Source organism: Orussus abietinus, unplaced genomic scaffold (genome assembly GCF_000612105.2).
Source record: "Orussus abietinus isolate OABI.00-Male unplaced genomic scaffold, Oabi_2.0 scaffold14, whole genome shotgun sequence".
Classification (NCBI taxonomy): Eukaryota; Metazoa; Arthropoda; class Insecta; order Hymenoptera; family Orussidae; genus Orussus; species Orussus abietinus.
This window is the reverse complement of record NW_019395994.1, coordinates 57209-75321: the sequence shown is the minus strand read 5'-3', so window position 1 is coordinate 75321 and position 18113 is coordinate 57209. Positions and strand designations below refer to the sequence as shown.

At 36.1% G+C, this 18113-nt stretch overlaps 2 protein-coding genes across 6 annotated transcripts; one reads left to right on the top strand and one right to left on the bottom strand.

The window, feature by feature from the left end:
- Positions 1-27: 27 nt before the first annotated feature.
- On the bottom strand, positions 28-7689 carry LOC105698271 (calpain-7). Of its 3 annotated transcripts, none has more exons than XM_012422360.2 (14): positions 7666-7689; positions 7096-7383; positions 6753-6916; positions 6466-6661; positions 6071-6393; positions 5873-6005; positions 5503-5693; positions 5185-5412; positions 4855-5099; positions 4567-4775; positions 4254-4462; positions 3872-4107; positions 3653-3756; positions 28-1168 (listed from the first exon to the last, which is right to left on the bottom strand). In XM_012422360.2, exons 2-14 carry the CDS (start codon positions 7286-7288, stop codon positions 1119-1121), a joined length of 2481 nt encoding a protein of 826 aa, XP_012277783.1. In that variant the 5' UTR covers positions 7289-7383; positions 7666-7689; the 3' UTR covers positions 28-1118. The 3 variants fall into 3 exon arrangements, with proteins under 3 accessions (XP_012277783.1, XP_023289870.1, XP_012277782.1); XM_023434102.1 differs by having other exon boundaries at positions 2342-3756; positions 7624-7680; XM_012422359.2 differs by having other exon boundaries at positions 7624-7680.
- Positions 7690-9996: 2307 nt separating this feature from the next.
- Positions 9997-17178, top strand: LOC105698329 (ADP-ribosylation factor 1). Of its 3 annotated transcripts, none has more exons than XM_012422504.2 (5): positions 9997-10083; positions 13081-13252; positions 13590-13699; positions 13843-13968; positions 15454-17178. In XM_012422504.2, exons 2-5 carry the CDS (start codon positions 13105-13107, stop codon positions 15616-15618), a joined length of 549 nt encoding a protein of 182 aa, XP_012277927.1. In that variant the 5' UTR covers positions 9997-10083; positions 13081-13104; the 3' UTR covers positions 15619-17178. The 3 variants fall into 3 exon arrangements, with proteins under 3 accessions (XP_012277927.1, XP_012277928.1, XP_012277929.1); XM_012422505.2 differs by lacking the exon at positions 9997-10083 and adding an exon at positions 10120-10473; XM_012422506.2 differs by lacking the exon at positions 9997-10083 and adding an exon at positions 10120-10516.
- The last annotated feature ends 935 nt before the right edge of the window (positions 17179-18113 follow it).

The window sequence follows — 18113 nt, the reverse complement described above, 5'->3', positions numbered from 1 at the left end:
AGATATGCAATAATTTCTAGATCGGTATAGAAGGAAATTCATAATAAATAATGCCACTAATGTTACAGTTTTATAGTAAGTGCAATCACTTAACATTTAAATATTCCATTAAAAAATCTAAAATGTATAGGCTGTGCAAACATCATCATACGAATTTGAATGATGTAGCTTGCAGAAGTCTTGGTATTTTGTTGTTACCATAAATTTACTAAGAATCCTGGAAGGACAGTAGTCTTGTTTTTGAGCACTTTTTCTTTTTTTTTTTTTTTTTAATATTTACGGGTAGATGGAATAATTGATGTGACAACAAACCATATTAGACTAGTGTTTTGAATACAATCGTATTAAAATTAATCAATTTACAAACAAAAAAAAATGTATTTTTGACCATTTAAAACCAATTGTGTGTCAACTCAATGAATAATCATTTTGTGTATCATTCTATACTTACAACACTCAACATTTAGAGCCACTCCCAGTGGAAAGTAAAGTTAGGTTAATTTTATTATAATGTAATACACTGATAAAACTGTTTTGCCACCGAATCGATATTTTAGATTTAGGCACTAGATCCTTTATATTTCGGATAATTCGGGGAACAGGATCAGGGATCTTAAAAATATATAACAATTTAAAACAAATTTTTATGCAAAACATATATATATATATATATTATGAATGGCTGCATTAAAAAATCTACAATCATCGTTAAATATCCTTGATGAGAATAAGTAGACGTCACTCATGCAGCTTAATTTAAATTATCAGGACCAATACCTAAGGATTTGTAGAGTAGATAGTACAATAGATAGATGAACACAATGGTAATAATGCTATCACAATACCCATGTCCTGTTTTATATGAAATAAAATAAAAAATAAAATTTGTTGTCATTTTGGAAGCTGCATTAGATCGACGACACTAACACAGGGCAATTGTGACTATTAATCTTCGAATCACAACAGACCAACATTTCATTAGATGAACATACTGGTATCCTGCTAACTCGATTAACACCTATTCTAAATAATTATAATCTACTCCACATATCTTTGCATTACTCACTATAAATGCATTTCCACGAGAAAGAGGATTTAATGAGAATCTTAAATGAAATTCAAGTATATTTCGTCCCCCTTTTCCATGCATCTTCTTTCAATGTAGCACCTAAAATCAAAAATCATCTTTTGTTAATATACATGATATAACGTATTTTAGTTAATAATTTTTTGGAACTAGTTGTTGCAACTTGTTCTGTAGGTAGTAATCAGCAGTTACCATTGTTACTTCACAAAGGTTACGAATAACAACTACCATATATTTTCTCTACCACACTGCTAGTAAGACCGATCATTCTCTAGAAAAGGTCTTTAAACTTGCGTGGATCATACAAACTGAACTTTTTTTTTTGTCACAATAATTCTTATAAGAAAGTTGTATTCAACAAAGGAGGTACATGTAGTGGAATATGTTGATACACGTATTCATAAACGCAATCTCTGGTGACCTCTAATTTCAATGCATCTGTTAATTTCAATGCGTTGTAAAAGAACGATGACTGTACGTTAATGTCCGTTCATTGATTTTTCTACATGCCTCTTTAATACATTCCGCCATATTTTTTACAATGAAACTTCCTGGTAAATTCAATGCTTCTTTTAGAAATTGTCAACATCATCTTTCTCCTACAGTTTATCTTCTGACAATATTTCAAAATACAGTATCTACGAGAAATATGGGACCCACATAACATGTGCACATGGTATATAGCATCGATTTACAAGATAAATTTCTTAAACTTGCACCGAATAAACTAATAAGGTCTGGTTCCACAGCTCGAATTAACCAAAATTTAACTAGTTCACCGCCAGTTTAAACCTACTGTAGGCTAATTTAACTTCGGTTAATTAGAGTCATGGAACCAGGCCTGAGTACGAGGCTTCAATGAAATTAACATTTATACCGGATGAACCATTGGAGGCCATTGGTCCCTTCAACTTATCAGCTGCTTTGGCACTTAGCATGTTTAATAATTAAATTTGAATAACCTAAGTAATCCATTATTATAACCTCCAATTATTGAATATACTTAAACATTCATTTATCAAACTAAGATATGCTATATTTTATACTTTTTTCAAAATATTTTTTCGTTTAAAGAAAAACGGAGGTTAGCATTATGAGAATAGTTCGGTAATGCCTCCTGAGCATGTTGCAGAGCGTACACCGTGTTGGCAAAATGGCTACTGTGTGAAATGAAATTTAAATTCTGAAATAACTATTATACGTTGTAATATACGTGTAGAAAACCACGTATATTACTCGACGTATTATACTTACCTAACCCTGCCTGGGCCTAAGACAGCAACCATTAGCCAAAGAGTATTGGATTACCCACTCCCGGATTTTTAGTAAGTAAAATGGCGGCTTTAACCCTTTGAGGTTGATGCCGCCACAGTGGCGGCATTCGCAAACACAGCAAATCAGTTTCAACACTTCTGTGTTTTTTAATATCCATATATTTGTTTTAAATCACTAATGCCCGATTTTTTCACCTACGTATAAAAACCCAACAAAGTTGTCCAGGAGATATCTAGGCGATATCTTTCAGTTTGGTTATTTTCTCTTCCAGTTAAAAGTTATCCGCTGGATAAAATTATCTGGTGGTTTGAGTAGCAGATATCTGGCAGATATCTCTTATAGTGCCCTCGATGTATGTATGTATTTAGATGTAGTAACAATTATTTTCTTTTATTATTATTATTGAATAAAACGTTATATAAAATTTTCAATTTTGTAGGATTTGAGTTCAGTGGCATATTTACAATTTAATAATTCAAAGATATGTGTAGAGTTGCTGCCTTTGTGCATGATACTTTGTTGACCATTAACACTATCAAATGAAACTAAAATTAATGTCGTTATTAACTACGAAATAGAAAACAAACAATCTGTAATCATAGACTTATAGGTCGCAAGGGACAAAAATGACATTTGATGTGTTAACGTGAACATGAAATTATATACTTATATAATATTATTTCCTCAAACGATTATTGTTGTAAAAAGGCAGTCAGAGGACCTTAAAAACTAATTTATCACTGTTCACATTTTATAAATATTAAATAGCAATTTTAACAAGAATAAGGCTAGTACTATACCGAGCATTACATACTATGGTACATTGTCAAATGCTCATTTAAAGTTACATCATTTTGTACACATTCCTTAACTATTGCATTTATCTTACTGTGAAAGTTATTACAAAAAGCACTTGTAATTAAAATATTTACATGTTGACGTTATAGTGACAACTTTAAATGTCTAAAATTGCATATAGAAAGGATCAAAATCGCAAATTGTATATTTCATAATCACTTTTTTATCAATAACTTCATATCTAAAATATTGAATAAATTTATGAACTCTATGAATGTAACACATTTACACAGCAACTACTTATTAATTTTGTAGTCCTTTTTTTTTACTAAACTATATTTTATCATTCGTATTTTGCGTTGTGTTATGTGAAAAATTGTTTACAACATATTGCATGTACTCGATTAAAAGATTCCAGAGTGATAAAAATATAAACCAATAAATTGAACATTTACTGAATACGTTGAAGTTGAAGATTGCATGATGACTTACTCGTCAAAAAAAATGGGCCTTCTTGTCCTGGTAAAAATGTTGAAGGAATAATGTCATATGTCCCTGCAGGTACATCCTCTAACTCCAGATATACAAATCCCGACCTGTAAAGAAGTCACTAAATGTTTAATATAACATATCGTAGCAAATTCATAGATACTAAATGATTAACATTCAACTTGTACAATTGTTACCGAGCTTACAGAAAGATAAACTTACCGAAAAGGGCCTGATGTTTTATTTTTAAATGCTGTGGGTGCATCACTGTCATTTAAGGTCATTGTAACAATTTCAAAGCCTATTTGATATTGCTTAGGACCTTTCAGTATAATCAATAGATAATTATTATTATGACAACTCTCTAATATTAACCGATATCGCGGATTGTTAGGGTATGTTTGAGGGTGATTGCCACAACCACCAGCTGAAATTCCTTTCCACTGACCATCAGTCATCTAATGAAATTAATGTGTTATTTACTTCAATTACCTCCTAGGCATGTTTGTGAAATATAACGACGATTCCAAGATACTTTAAAAATATTTCAAGCATCTTTTGTGGTAAGTATAAATTCAATATTCAACTAGTTCTTTGTTTATACCTCTTTTTCATATTTGTAAGGTTCCGCCATCTTACGAAGAGTAAATGGACAAGTTCCATAAGCACGAAGGGTGTAGTAAATAGTTGTCGTTTTTTCATACTGCGATATGACTAGAGTATAACGAGACTCATTGCTAGGACCCAATTTAATTTTACAGAGATAGTGCGGACTATTAATCCGGACGCCATCGATGTACGGCGGTGGATCATCTGTAAAACAAAAATAAAACGGGAATATAAAGGAAATTCAGGTTTGAATGGTCAGGACGAAATAGATCTTACGCCAAGTTTTATATCGGTATCGTCGTACTTACGCGGGTAATAAACCCTTTTACCGTCGTTTCGGTATACCAGTACCGTTATATATTCTTGATTTTGTCGGAAGTCCGCAATGTCTGTAATGTGTCTGGTTAGCAGGATCCAGATCGCTCCCGAAACGTCTGGCTGCACCTCCAAGGAGAACTGCGGATTGTCACCTATATTAAATGCATCTTTTGCAGGTCCCATTCCAGCCTTCCACATTCTGAAATGTTTGTTGCAAGAAATTTTGTTCAAGCTTCAAGGAAGAAAAAAGATGAAATGAATCCGAGATCGATGCTCACTGATGGATGCAATAGGTGTAATTGAAAAGTCCTGGATTCCAATTTAGGTAGAATACGTCGAAGAAACGGCATATGCTCTCATAGTCTATCCAGAAAATACCGTTATCAAATTGTGAAGCCGAATCTGGATCGTAATTAAGTGACTGCTTCAGTTCGGGGGTCCAATGTTCCGTATCGAGTTCCGAGTAATTCCCTCTCCATCTCAAATGGGACCAAGGATTTTTTAATTGAAGCAAACGTTCACCCTGATACCCAATTAAAATTAGATATAAAAAAATGGCGTACAAGGAGTTACAAAGTATAGAGCCACACCTATAATCATTGACTTACATCTATTTTTCTAACATCCAGCACAGCATAGGCATGGGTTGGAACAAGACCGGTCCTATCGGCTTCTGCGTCGGATAGTTCTTCCGTAGCCACGGTAACCAATACATCTCCTTTGTGCAATCTTAATAAAAGAGTTTCAAACAAGCTGTCTTTGTTAAAATCAGCATCGTTCGGTCGAATTGCCCATCTCTCTGGAATCCACCCGGTTAAAGCATGTAAGTCTATGTTCTGTAACGAATAGATAATATTTCATAAGATTTTCCTAAATGTGACTAGAATTTATCATAAATCGATAATAAAAGTGCAACGGATACTTACACTATTCGAACCAGGAAAATCATAACCTCCCATCACTTTCATATAAGCTTTTTCGAGCAACGAAATCCATAGCTCGCCACGATTGTTAGAATAAGAACAGAGCAGTTGGTTCTGCCGACTAACGGGTAGAAGATCATCTATAATTACTTTACGAGGTACACCATTGACGTGTAGTTTCACCATATATTTACCTAATGTTAAATAACATGTAGAAATTCTTAGAAAATATTATGTAAGAATAATATGCAGGACAACTATTGAATGAAATGAAATGTAAAGAGAATGAATTATACTTATATGGTTTCTTAACTTGCTTTATAACACAAATTTAAAATTAGTTTACGGGTCTCGCATAATAACTTTAACTTACCAAATGGATTGTATACTGGTTCCTTATTTCTATTTTTAGGATAAATAATTGAAGTAACTAATCGGCGCCCAAATTTTTTTTCGTACTGAGCACTTACTGCCAAGGATGCAACAAAAGAACAATCAGAGACCACCTGTGAAAAAGAATCTGTAATAACTTTTCAAGATGTAAGTACTTTACAGGAAAGAAAAAACTTACAGTTTGTTTTATACTATGGTAATCCACATGAGAACCTACGACCATTTTCGGTTCAGAAAACAACTCCTCCGGGCGACACCAGTGAGCAAAAAAAGGCTTTTGCTTGGGAGCTAGTTCCAGTAACCCATCTCGATCCGTAAATGGAATAGCATATTGAAATTTTTCAGCAAGATCGACACTCATAAAAGGCACAAATTCATTATCATTTATGTGAGAACTGTGCAGTAGAACCCTTTTTTCCTCTTCCGTGTAACCACTGTTACCTCCCACGACTTTAAGATGAGCGCTACTGCCACGATGTAACTGAGGTTTATTTGGCCTGCCTGCAAGATGAACGGCATAGAACATTGTCTCTTTTTATATCCTAGGTATAATGTGTGTACGGACTTTCTTACCTGGGCTAGGTGGTGTAGCTTTCACGGATAGCGTAGGGCTTGGCAAGGCTGTCTCTGGAACCGATGGCAAATTTGGTAATGGTTCGTTCGTTCGAACACATTTTGGTGTATCAATGCCTTTGAGAGACTCTGCCCTGTCCAGCGCCAGTCGCACGAGATGAGTTACTTTGGTTTTCATTTCGGTATCAATTATTTGCTGTGAATTCAATAGAATTGTTAAAGATACCACAATTCTATTACATTTTTAATGATATTGAAAAAAGTTCATTTTATCAAAATAAACATACAGCACCGAGTCCAATTTCTGCAACATTGGTGTACAATTTCACTGCAATGTCTTTAAGGCCTGCCTCATCGGCATCTAATGCTTGATTAAAAAGAAATTTACATTTCTGTAGTTCACTTTGATTCTGGGGATCATCATTTGACTTTTTTGCTTCTTCTTCAGTAACTGCATATTACGTAAAATATAAATAAATATAACTTTATATGGTTGTACATATATAAAGTTATATAAAAAAAATATGCATGTTCTCCTTGTATTATAAAGTAGAAACGTGATTATATTATTTATATATTATTAATTAGTAAATAAGACATATGAGACATGGTTCCTAATAAAAGACTTACGCAAATGTTGCAGTGCTTCTATTCTGTTCTTGTATTCGTCTGCTTTTAATGCAAAAGGAGACTCCACTGGCATTTTACTAAGAAATTTAGCAGCGATCTCATAGTAATATAGTGCCTGCTTATATTGTCGATTACTGTCAAATTGAACAGCCCTACGGGCTGCGTTTAAAGCATCTTCTAAATTTTGACTCATTTTGGTTATTAACTTTTACAAAGTATAACAAATTGTATTACAGCAGATTAAACATGAATGACTATGAAGTGTATAATAATCTGGATACAGCATATCTGAAATCATATTAAAATAAGATACAATCATTTTTTTATTTTAGGCTGTAAATTATATCATCGATAAACTTGCAATTCAGGTTATGTTGTTAATAATAAACGTGATGAATACCGCTACATTGATTTCACACAGAATTCATATGCAACATTTTATGTATCGATCTTCTATATAAAAAAAAATAATCGAATTAAAATAACCAGAGGTTAATAATATAATGTAAATTGACTAGCATCACATACAAATATTTAATATTAACAAAGATGAGTTGGGAGATTGCTCACGGGCAGGGTGGCGCGATCGCATCCTGTGCTGCCCTCTGGTTTCGTACGTTAGCTTTCACCGTTTTTGCCCCCAAGCGGCGCAACGATTTTTCTCGATTTCCCTTTTTAGGATCGACCAATTTTTTCGAATGATTAAATAAAAAATTTAAAAAAGATGTGGGAGAAATATCTCGCGAGGAGCCACACCCGAGTCGAGGGGGCACTTCGATGTGCCTGCGTCCTAGAGTCGCCGCCTCGACGAGGGGGTCGGTTTCAGGGTTTGCAGGTTTTTTCGGCCAAGCCTTCCACTACCCTGGGGCCGTAGTGCGAGCTGGGTTTGGCCTTTCGATCTTATCAAAATGATGAATTCTCAATGTCGAATAGAATCCGTAGCTCGATTTAGCGCTATAAAAATTAATCTAGTTAGGATTCTTTCAGCCTCTACGACGGTAGGTGCCTTTTCTTGTGACCGCGTTCTTTGCTGGCCCCCACCCTTCGTCTCCTCCAGGAGCGAGTCGATCGGGTCGAGGCCAGGAGACGCGGTAAACCGAAACTTCGCGAATCCCTCCGATTGCCATCCGCGTTTCGATTCCGTGAACGAGTTTAATTTTTCCTTCATTCAACCGGCGATGGCAATCGGAACGTATGAGTGTGAGAACTGAGCTCGGGGGTCGGAGGCATCCCGGGATGCTGTCCCTAGGATTAGGCTTTTTGTCCCCGAGCGGAATGAGAGAGAACCGTGGAGTGAGTGTGTTGGAACGAATGTGTTTTTTCTTTTAGATATAGCTAGGGAGGTAGGTCAGTTGTCTTGACTGAATGTCTAGTTGTAAGCAGGCAGGGCCAGGGCGGGATCTCTTCCTGAGGGTTTGGGAGGAGATCCTGGATCTGGGGTAATTTTCCATCGTTCGCGCTTCCGGAAGCGCGGAGGATGTCCACCCTGTGATATATCCGCGATTGTAAAAATTTTCTTTCGGGACTGAAATTAATTAGACCGCGCTTGGGAATCGAATAAATGTGCAATACGCTCGGACTGCGCATCCTCGGATCGCAGGTCGTCGTTTTGCTAGATTTTAGATCTGCTCGCGGAGTGATTTTTTTTTTTTTTTATTAATCCGACAAATCAGGAGATTGCCAAGCGTTCGAGACGTAGGGGGCTCTGCTCGAAGAGACTTCAAAAGTCGAAGAGGCTATATGCCGAAGCGGCCCCTTAAGAAGAGGGCAACTACGATGGTCTTCCGTTCTTTCGAACGGACAATCATCATTTATTTGGCCACGTTGTCCCTCCTATACTTTTATACGTATTTTATCAGGATTGACGGGGAGAGACGGTGAACTATCGTTTTCACGAAATTTTCTCGAGTCCGCATTTAAGTGAGATAAATATATTAGATTTTTGTCACGCCAAGTAATGTATAATTGAATACATTTTTACTGGGTCAATTATACGAGATCGATGCACTGCGAAATATTCTTGATTTTAATGGTAACTTTCGTAACTTATTAGCTCTTGTATCACCGTCCCTTTCTCGCTTTCCCAATGGATTCGTTTGTGCCTTCGTGTTCCCTTTCAGCTTTAGGTGGGCCACTTCGGAGAATCTGGCGACTTCCTGGTGTTTCTTCAATGTTCCGTTTTACCTGTTTTGTGCCCCTTTGCAGGTTTAGGTGGATCACCTGGAAGCAGCCATTTTTGGTAAAATCATAATGGCAGTTAATCGAAATCGAGCTTTCTGCACTTGTCGGTAGAAGATGTTAAAATATGTTATAGGATGTTTGTGAATTTTTTTCGCGATGCGAACTGCGTCCACGGTAGCTTGATGGCGAAGGTGGTTCCATTTAAATTGATTTCTCGAGCTAGTGGCCGCGATTTTTTTCGGAGGAGATACAGGGTTTTGGAGCTTTTGTGAGGAGTTCATCGCTTTTTCAGCCGGTTCTCGGGCTGCCCAAAATTGTAACAGGTGGCAAGTGCATGTCTGCCGTCTGCATGACGAAGTCGCATAAAAGGTCCTGATGCAGAGAAACACCGAAGTGGGAGAATTTCCATCGTAAATATGTACATACGTAACAATCCCGCTCTGATGTTGAACGTGGTATAAACGCCGTTTTTCGCCGGTGTCAACGGTAAAGCCAAAGTAATGGAGAGTTTACACAGCATTTAACGTCAGTAGTTATAACACCCGTGTAAAGTGGTCGGTATAAATGATTCAGTCATTCATGAGAACGTGTCCTCGTGTCGCCATCTATCGGCGGAGACTGAAATTAAAACGAAATTGCGGGTTAGTCACGTGATCCGCCCTATCCAATCAGGAACATCAAAAGGCCCCATACGTGGCACGAGGTACAAATCCTTTCCAAGTCCGCCATCTTGACGTACGGTACTTTTCGGGAGTGTTGGTTTTATGTTTTATCGTTTCTCGTGAAAATAATCTTTTTTACTGAAACGTAAGTAAACGGTGAACCGTGGATTTGCGCGAAGCGAGGCATGCTCGTTTGGCGGAGACTAAGAGGCTAGATTTGAGGGAGATTTTCGACTAACTCGCGAGAACTCGTAAGGGAGTAGGTCGTGGCTGACAGACAACCGGGTGCATCGAGTACAGCATTTGCCGAGTTGCGCGAACATTTCGAGCTTTGTTCTCCCGATCTTTTGGAGCTCGGCTCCGAGCACTTCGATTTCGAGGGACCTCTCTTAGCTTCGAGTCGGCGGTACGCCGTTCCGTACGGTCACGCTCGCTCGGTAATTCGCCGAGTTCCGTTAAAATAAGAATCGATAGTGGACACTCGCGGCGTGTTCACCCCGAGCGTTAGTCATTTTTTGCCGGATTTAGCTGCCAAGTACGTAGTATTTCATCGCAGATTCCTTTTCTTACTGTTAATGGTGAGTCAGGTTATTTTGTACCACGACTCACCTGCCGATAGGCTTATTATCTGTGTGTATATGTGTGTGTATAAGGCCGTCGAGTTTCTTAAAAAATTCTTCCATGAGATTGTGTTTCGGAAACTCAGATTCTGCAGAATTCTGCACAAATCTTCAAACTACATCATTAAAGTTCAACTTGAGATATCTCGTTATTTATCTAACGTGTCGACTAAAGCTTCGTAGATGTAGGAGGATTTTTTATAGATTTGTGGTATTTAAATGGTATTTACAAATTCTATCTGTTCGGTGTTTCGATGTTACAGGCAATTCTGTAATACTTCAGGGTAAATTATGTATAGAAGTTACAATCATATAACAAATAATGGTGGTATCTTTCGAGAGTAATATCTATAAAGTTGGTATGTTAAATGTTATGTCTCGTACATAATGTTCGGTACAAAATTAATAGTGCCATAGTTAAAAACTCGAGTTATTTACTGCAAGAATGCATTAAATTGCAATTTGGAGCACGTTTAATTCCTTTAATAATATAAATTTAATATTCTTACTTAAAACGTCATTTATGGTTTTATCTGAAACATATGGGAACGATACACTATGTTTCATGGAAATCTAAACTGTTTCTTGGAAATTTTGGTTGACATATTGATGCTACATTGTTCCATGATCACGTATATATATAACATGTTTACTTGATAGCTCTGCAATTTTTAGAAAAAGAAATAGTTTGCTTTTTGAATCAATTGAATTGTAGTAGCCTTAATAAGGTATAATATTCTTGGGTAATGTTTTAATATTTTATGTAATTTTGAAACCTATAATATTTTTCTTTACCTTATTTAAATAACTTTGTATATGTATTATTCCTATTATTTATTTCGCGAGGATCCATAGCAATTAATTTTTTTTATTGACCTCTTTGTATACTTTATCATTAAATATGCATGATTTAATGTTATGTTATAAATAAAGTCACGGATGAATCAGATTATCCTGGACCGTAATATGTGATAAATTAATTTAAATTAGAGTATGAAAGGTCATTTTAAATCTTTTCTACAATTTTGTTTGCGAAGATTAACGTAATTCTTCTTTATTGCATATCGTTGCCTGTAATTATTTAAAAAGTTGGTTTGAAAAGAGATTAAAACATTTATGAGAACATGGTTACTATTTTGTTCATTAAGTTTTTCCTAGAACAATAAACGTTGAAAGTAAAACTTGATTAAGAAATATTTTGATATATTCATCACACAAACAAATATAAATTATCATTGATTGTAATATGAGTATGTGAAGTATTTTTAATACATCTTTTGATATGGATCCTTTGATTGAACAATCAGTCGAGAGTACTCAAATTATGTTAGAAGCTTAAAATGTCTAGTAGATATATATAATCTGTTCCTTCTAGGCATGCTTTGATAGATTTTACATACTAGTGCAAAGAACGTTAAAACCAGTAAATTGCATAAGCCTTAACAATAAACTCAGACACGCGATGTAATGTGTTTACCACCCAAGCAACGAATAGTGTACAAGTTTCCAAAGCATTCAGATTTATGAGATTTTATTGTGAAAAACATTTAATGTTTATCTGTTGATTTACCAAAGGATAACAATGAAATAGTGAATAAATAAACTTTAACACATGCAAAGTTAAGTCATTCTAAATATTACTGCGGTACTGTACAGATTTTAAGTTTTAATTCCAAGTTTTGATCACTTTAAATATATATGTATTTCATTATGTAATTATTAGATTATTAACCAAAGTTTAGTAAGCATATGTATGAGTCATTATGTTGTTTCAAACTAACTAGTGGAAATTATTTGTCATGGACTTGTACATTTGTATAAGTTGAAGGTATATTTCAATTCATCAGACAGTGCATTAAGTCTCCCATTAAATTGAATTAAAAGCATACATGGATATAAAATATTCTTATAAAATATCCTAGTAAAAATTTATAAAATATAATTAAATGTAATTTACCAGCAGAACTCCCATACAATATTGAAAATGATTAATTCCAAAAGTATGATTTAAAATATTCAAAGTAATAGATTTTTTATTTAGATGGTCACAATTGTTATTTTCCTTCATGTTACTAATACTAAAAACATTTACAATTATTGATTGATTTAAAATCTTGTTATAATTACAAGAGCTATGACTTTAAAACATATATTCATTCTATTTATTGGAGTATAAAGTGATACATTTGGGATCCATAGATTACAAAGATATTTTTATTGGCCATCAGCAGGTAAACCTTTAAACTTTTAGTGACGTCGAGGATGTTATACTAGATTATATGCATGATCAGGGATGTAAATATGACTAACAATCATTCTTTGCAATTAAGATAATGTTTAGCTCTTTAAACTAATTGAAACTAAAGCCTTCTCGTATAATAATCCCTAGTAACCTAGATCTTTGTTACACTCTTTTCTAAGTTGCTGTTTTTGAGTAGATGTGACATGAAGCAAACGGGGCATTATTGGTTTCGAATGAGCTAAGCAATGACGTATCGGTTCCATGTGCATTTAATTTTCAGGTACCTACGTAACCAACTCCAGCCATGGGGAATATGTTTGCAACATTATTCAAAGGCCTCTTTGGCAAAAAGGAAATGAGGATTTTGATGGTAGGACTCGATGCAGCTGGTAAAACGACAATTCTGTACAAATTAAAATTAGGCGAAATTGTAACGACGATTCCCACTATAGGTAAGTTATTATTCATTTCCCTTTACATAATTTACAATTTTATCGAATGCTCTCAATACGTACTGTATTTGTGGTTATTCTTGTTAAGGGGTAATCTGATGAAGACAAAAGAAATGACTGAAAAAGTTAAATATCTTTTATTAGGATATCATCGGTACTGGTGAAAACAGTATAGTTTAAACAGTAGCGATATATATTAAAGATTTATCAATAAATATGCTTGGATTTATTTCTAGGATTGTTTTCTTTCAGAATCTCTTGCATGACTAGACAGTTTAATTATGTCTTATACGTTGGATTTGCCATTGTATTATATTGTTAAATGTTTCTATTGCAGGCTTCAATGTAGAGACAGTCGAATATAAGAACATTAGCTTTACGGTCTGGGATGTCGGTGGCCAGGACAAAATCAGACCACTATGGCGGCATTACTTCCAGAACACACAAGTATTTAACATTCCATGCCAATATATTAATAACGGAATAACGATACTACAATTTCTTTTATATGTAACAGATAATGTACCTTATTATAAATGTACAAACAATTTCAAGAAAGTAATTAATAAGATACTTGCTTTTGTTTTTAGGGACTGATATTCGTCGTTGACAGTAACGACAGGGAACGCATAGGAGAGGCTCGAGAAGAACTTATGCGAATGTTGGCAGAGGATGAGCTCAGAGATGCAGTACTTCTCATATTTGCTAATAAACAGGTATGTATTTGTTAAACTTATTCTGTACTTTGCAAACGATATATCTAGTTAAAGGCATCCATCATTAAATAACTAAATCGTTATAAATATCACATTCCAATTTTTAATTAATTTAATCACGTACTTTTACGCTGCAAGAATTTGGGTTTTCAATTATCTGCGATCCAATTTTGTAGTTTATGGCACTCGGAAAATGTACAAAATATGATTCCTAATATGTAAAAATTGAGGGGTAGGAATATGAAAGTATTCAGAGGACATTTTTTGTATCGTTGTATGACTTCTTGCATTGCTCATCCATTACAATTTTGTTTTAGCAGAAAGAAAGGAAGCAACCAAATAGGCCCATTTATTTATTAATAAAAAGTATTTCTCATCCATATTCTGTAATCTGAAAGAAGTATTTTTAGTATATCATAGAAATTCCATCGACAATCTGATGGCCATTGTGACGGATTGACTTTGTTTTCAGACTGTCATTAAACGTAATCAATTATGTCGATCGGTGCATTTTAGGTACGATGACCCGGTGATAAAGTGCGTTTGAGTTTCGCGACCTAAGAATTATCAACTATAGGTGCATCTTAATACCTTAACGACGAGGTGACGCAAAATTAGATGAACATAGCCCCGTTATTAATTTTTTAAAGGTGATGTGAAAGGCGTCAGGAAATTGATCAATGTCGGTAAAAAAAGAATCGTTCTAACGGATGTACCATCTGAAACGCGCACCACCTTACCGACATTTATATGGATATTGTCAATTGTGTCGTGTTACCCCGATAATTGGATGGAACGGCATATTCTATATGTTGTTTCGATAAGTTCATTGTAAAGAGATGAAAGTATACATCGAGAAATCCCCTGGATTCATGATGTTTGATAACGTAAACGACTACGGGGCCATCCGTTGCATTTAGTGGCAACTAATTTTTTGCTCAGAGTACTTACAGTGCATGGGTTACCTGCATCGTCCTTCTTAAATTTGCGAATACACCTTTCTTTCGTTTTTTCGTGTTCAAATGTATGACGGTCCGTGACCATCGTGTTTCAAATAATTGTGTACCATTCCTGGCATTCCCAATTGTTATTTCAAAATCTCCCGCCAGGGAATAATATTAAATATATGTGACACTACGTCACGATGGTTCGGATCTACGGTAAATAAAAGAAATGAAAGGAAAATGCATTTAGTTGAGTGTCAAGAATGGTCTCGGCACCTTCGTAGTCGTGCATTAATATGTCAGACCATCCACCAGGCAAAGGAGACAAGGTCATTTTTGACTGGTTCCGCGCCGCCCAAAACGCCCTCTTATCGCGGTATATATTGAATATTGGTTAGAAACATTTTTTTTTTTAAACATCAAAGGGTTGGGCCGGGTCTCCTCTGTGCCATGGGTTCGTCCATCCTTGAAAGAAGCGTATCCGTTCGAGGCCGCTTTAAACGATAACGTAAAAACCTACCGATCGAATATATTCTTCCAGGACCTTCCCAATGCCATGAACGCTGCGGAGATCACGGACAAACTCGGCCTGCACTCGCTACGCAACCGCAATTGGTACATCCAAGCAACGTGTGCCACGAGTGGAGACGGACTTTACGAGGGCCTCGACTGGCTTTCCAATCAACTCAAGAATGCCAATCGCTAATTGAGAACGTCATTGCTGTCAACTCTCAGTTGCTATATTAACATCATAAAAAACAGAACTACACTACCTGTCCCCCCAAACAATCGAGTTAACCAACTGCGACGAGGAGCGGTGACCGTTTACCGCCGGACGGCCCTTTAACTTTCTCATGGAGGGCGGTCGGAAGTTAGATGAAACGGTTTGGTCGTACCGGGAGAATTTGGGGGAACAGGGCTGGAGGGAACGAGTGGTCGGCGAGACGATCGGCCCAAAACAGGACTATTGCCGAGGGCAACTTTATTATTATTATTATTATTATTAATATTATTATTATTATATTATATTATTACATTAGCATTATAGTTACACTTTTTACACGGAGATACCACGAAGAAACGAAAAAAGTGGAAAAAACCTGAGAGTAATTGTATTAAAGTACCTAAATCGGAACCGTAAAACACAATGATCGATACACCCGCGCCGGACACATCCTACTTTGAGTAAAACCGGGGACAGAGAGGAGGGCAGGTCGAAAGTGAAAAGTGGAATGCAGTCTCGCATCCGTGGAGCGGTCCGTCGATACGCGCTGGATAATATTTCATGCATCGTAATGTAGACACATATTGTACATTACATTATATAAATACGATGACGAAAAAATGTGATCTAGGGAAGGTGTTGGAGGGGATGAGAGGGTGCTTACTTTATTCACCGCATCGCGAGCGTCGCATCGGCCCATCAGCTTTCATCAGGGTACATACTATAACCGTATAGTATGTACGCTGTGCCCTATGTATACGGTCGGTTCATGAAACGTGCAACCGCGGGTATACGTACCCACGTATGTATGTACACATATGTGTATATATGTATATGAGTATATACATACATATAAATATATATAATAATGCATACATACATACATCCGCTCGCATACATTCACATACAGCAGAGACGATAAGGATGACACGAGAGTTCCTCGAATTATCTTCAACTTTGCCGTTTAGAATTTTAAAGAGAATCCTTGGTTTCTACACTTTTTTTATGTTTCCAGAGGCGAAAGTCGAGTAGCGGCGTGGAATGTATAGACGGTTTCTTCGCTGACGATTGTCACGATTTCATATTCCCGATACTTCCCGATACCTTTCGACAAGGGGGCCGTCTATATGGGAAATCATTTATTTATTGCACCTCGATACGATCACGCTAGAGTTACGTCGACATTCCAAAATGAAACGGTTAAAACGGAACAGAGGCTCTAGCAGTCACCGGTTGGGAAGATGAAAGGAAGGGACTCGATGAAACGGTAGCGAAAATTGTAAGAGTCGGAACGAGCACAGGTGTTAAAGGGAAGTTAAGTACCGGCTTGGCGATCGGCCAAAAACTTTCGAGTTCGTCGTAGCCGGTTGGGTGTTCAAGACTTTTCGTTGACACGACAACGTTTTTAAAAAATAATCCACTCCCTCTACTAAAGAAATTCTGTAATGTTGATTGAAAACACCTTTCCGCCATATGCGAGAATTCGATATAATTATGTATGAATGTTTAACGATTTGTGAAATATATTGTAATTGTGCTTTACGTGTTCTACGTGGTATTTATCATTGGCGGATCGATCGAAACGCTAAGCGACGAAAGCGAAACGGATTTGTAAGGGGATGTGGAGAGGACGTAAGCTTCTGAAGGACCCACCGAAGGCCGGTCGATCATTTTTAATCACGGACTCCAAGGCCGGAAAACTAATCGAATTCTCGATGGATATTTAAAAAGAATAACGTTTCCAATGAAAAAGAAGTTATAATAATTAGGAATTTTTTAAGGATATGTCGTTTTATCGGTTTGCAAAGGATCGAACGGCAGAAAATGGAATGGCGCTCCAAAAATTGTCCGGTAACGGATTTATAATTCTACGGCAATAATGGAACGATAAACAATGCCGTTGCGATGTCGCACATTTAGTAGTTGATGCATCTACATTTTAACGATAAGACGACAGAATTTTTTAATACTTTAGATTATCATTTTCACGCTTTAAGCTTAAAGCACTAATCATCATTAATTGAAATATCATAGAAATTAATGTCAAGTGAAGGAATGTAAAACTGCAATTCCTGAAAATAGTAAGTTTGTTTTCATTCTGCATTTAGATAATTCTAAACTTGTAGTGTACCGATTGTAATTCAAATTTTACGCATAGAATTCATAAGCAGCGGTCGGCGATGCGATAACTACTGTAATGCCATCTGTTGATGTTACGTTAAACTGAACTTTATATATTTTATGCAAGCGGTCCGAAGATAATTGAGACTTAAGGTGAAATGAAACCCTCTCAAATCAGTTGATTCGAATAAGACATTATTGATTAAGGGTATTGGATAGAATCTTCTGAAACTTTGACTCGTGAGCACCTAGGAATTATCCTGACATTTTCAAAATTTGAATTCTTTGAACTTCGCCCAGATCAGAACCAAAATGGCATCGAGCTCTCATATTTCGTTCGATACCCAATTATTGAA

Coding starts and splice junctions, on each gene's coding strand:
- LOC105698271 (XM_012422360.2), bottom strand. CDS start 7,288: ATGAGTCAAAATTTAGAAGATGCTTTAAACGCAGCCCGTAGGGCTGTT. Junction 6,006..6,070: donor ACCATAGTATAAAACAAACT/GTAAGTTTTTTC, acceptor TCTTTTTCACAG/GTGGTCTCTGATTGTTCTTT. Junction 3,757..3,871: donor AAAACATCAGGCCCTTTTCG/GTAAGTTTATCT, acceptor ACTTCTTTACAG/GTCGGGATTTGTATATCTGG.
- LOC105698329 (XM_012422504.2), top strand. CDS start 13,105: ATGGGGAATATGTTTGCAACATTATTCAAAGGCCTCTTTGGCAAAAAG. Junction 13,253..13,589: donor AACGACGATTCCCACTATAG/GTAAGTTATTAT, acceptor TTTCTATTGCAG/GCTTCAATGTAGAGACAGTC. Junction 13,969..15,453: donor TCATATTTGCTAATAAACAG/GTATGTATTTGT, acceptor ATATTCTTCCAG/GACCTTCCCAATGCCATGAA.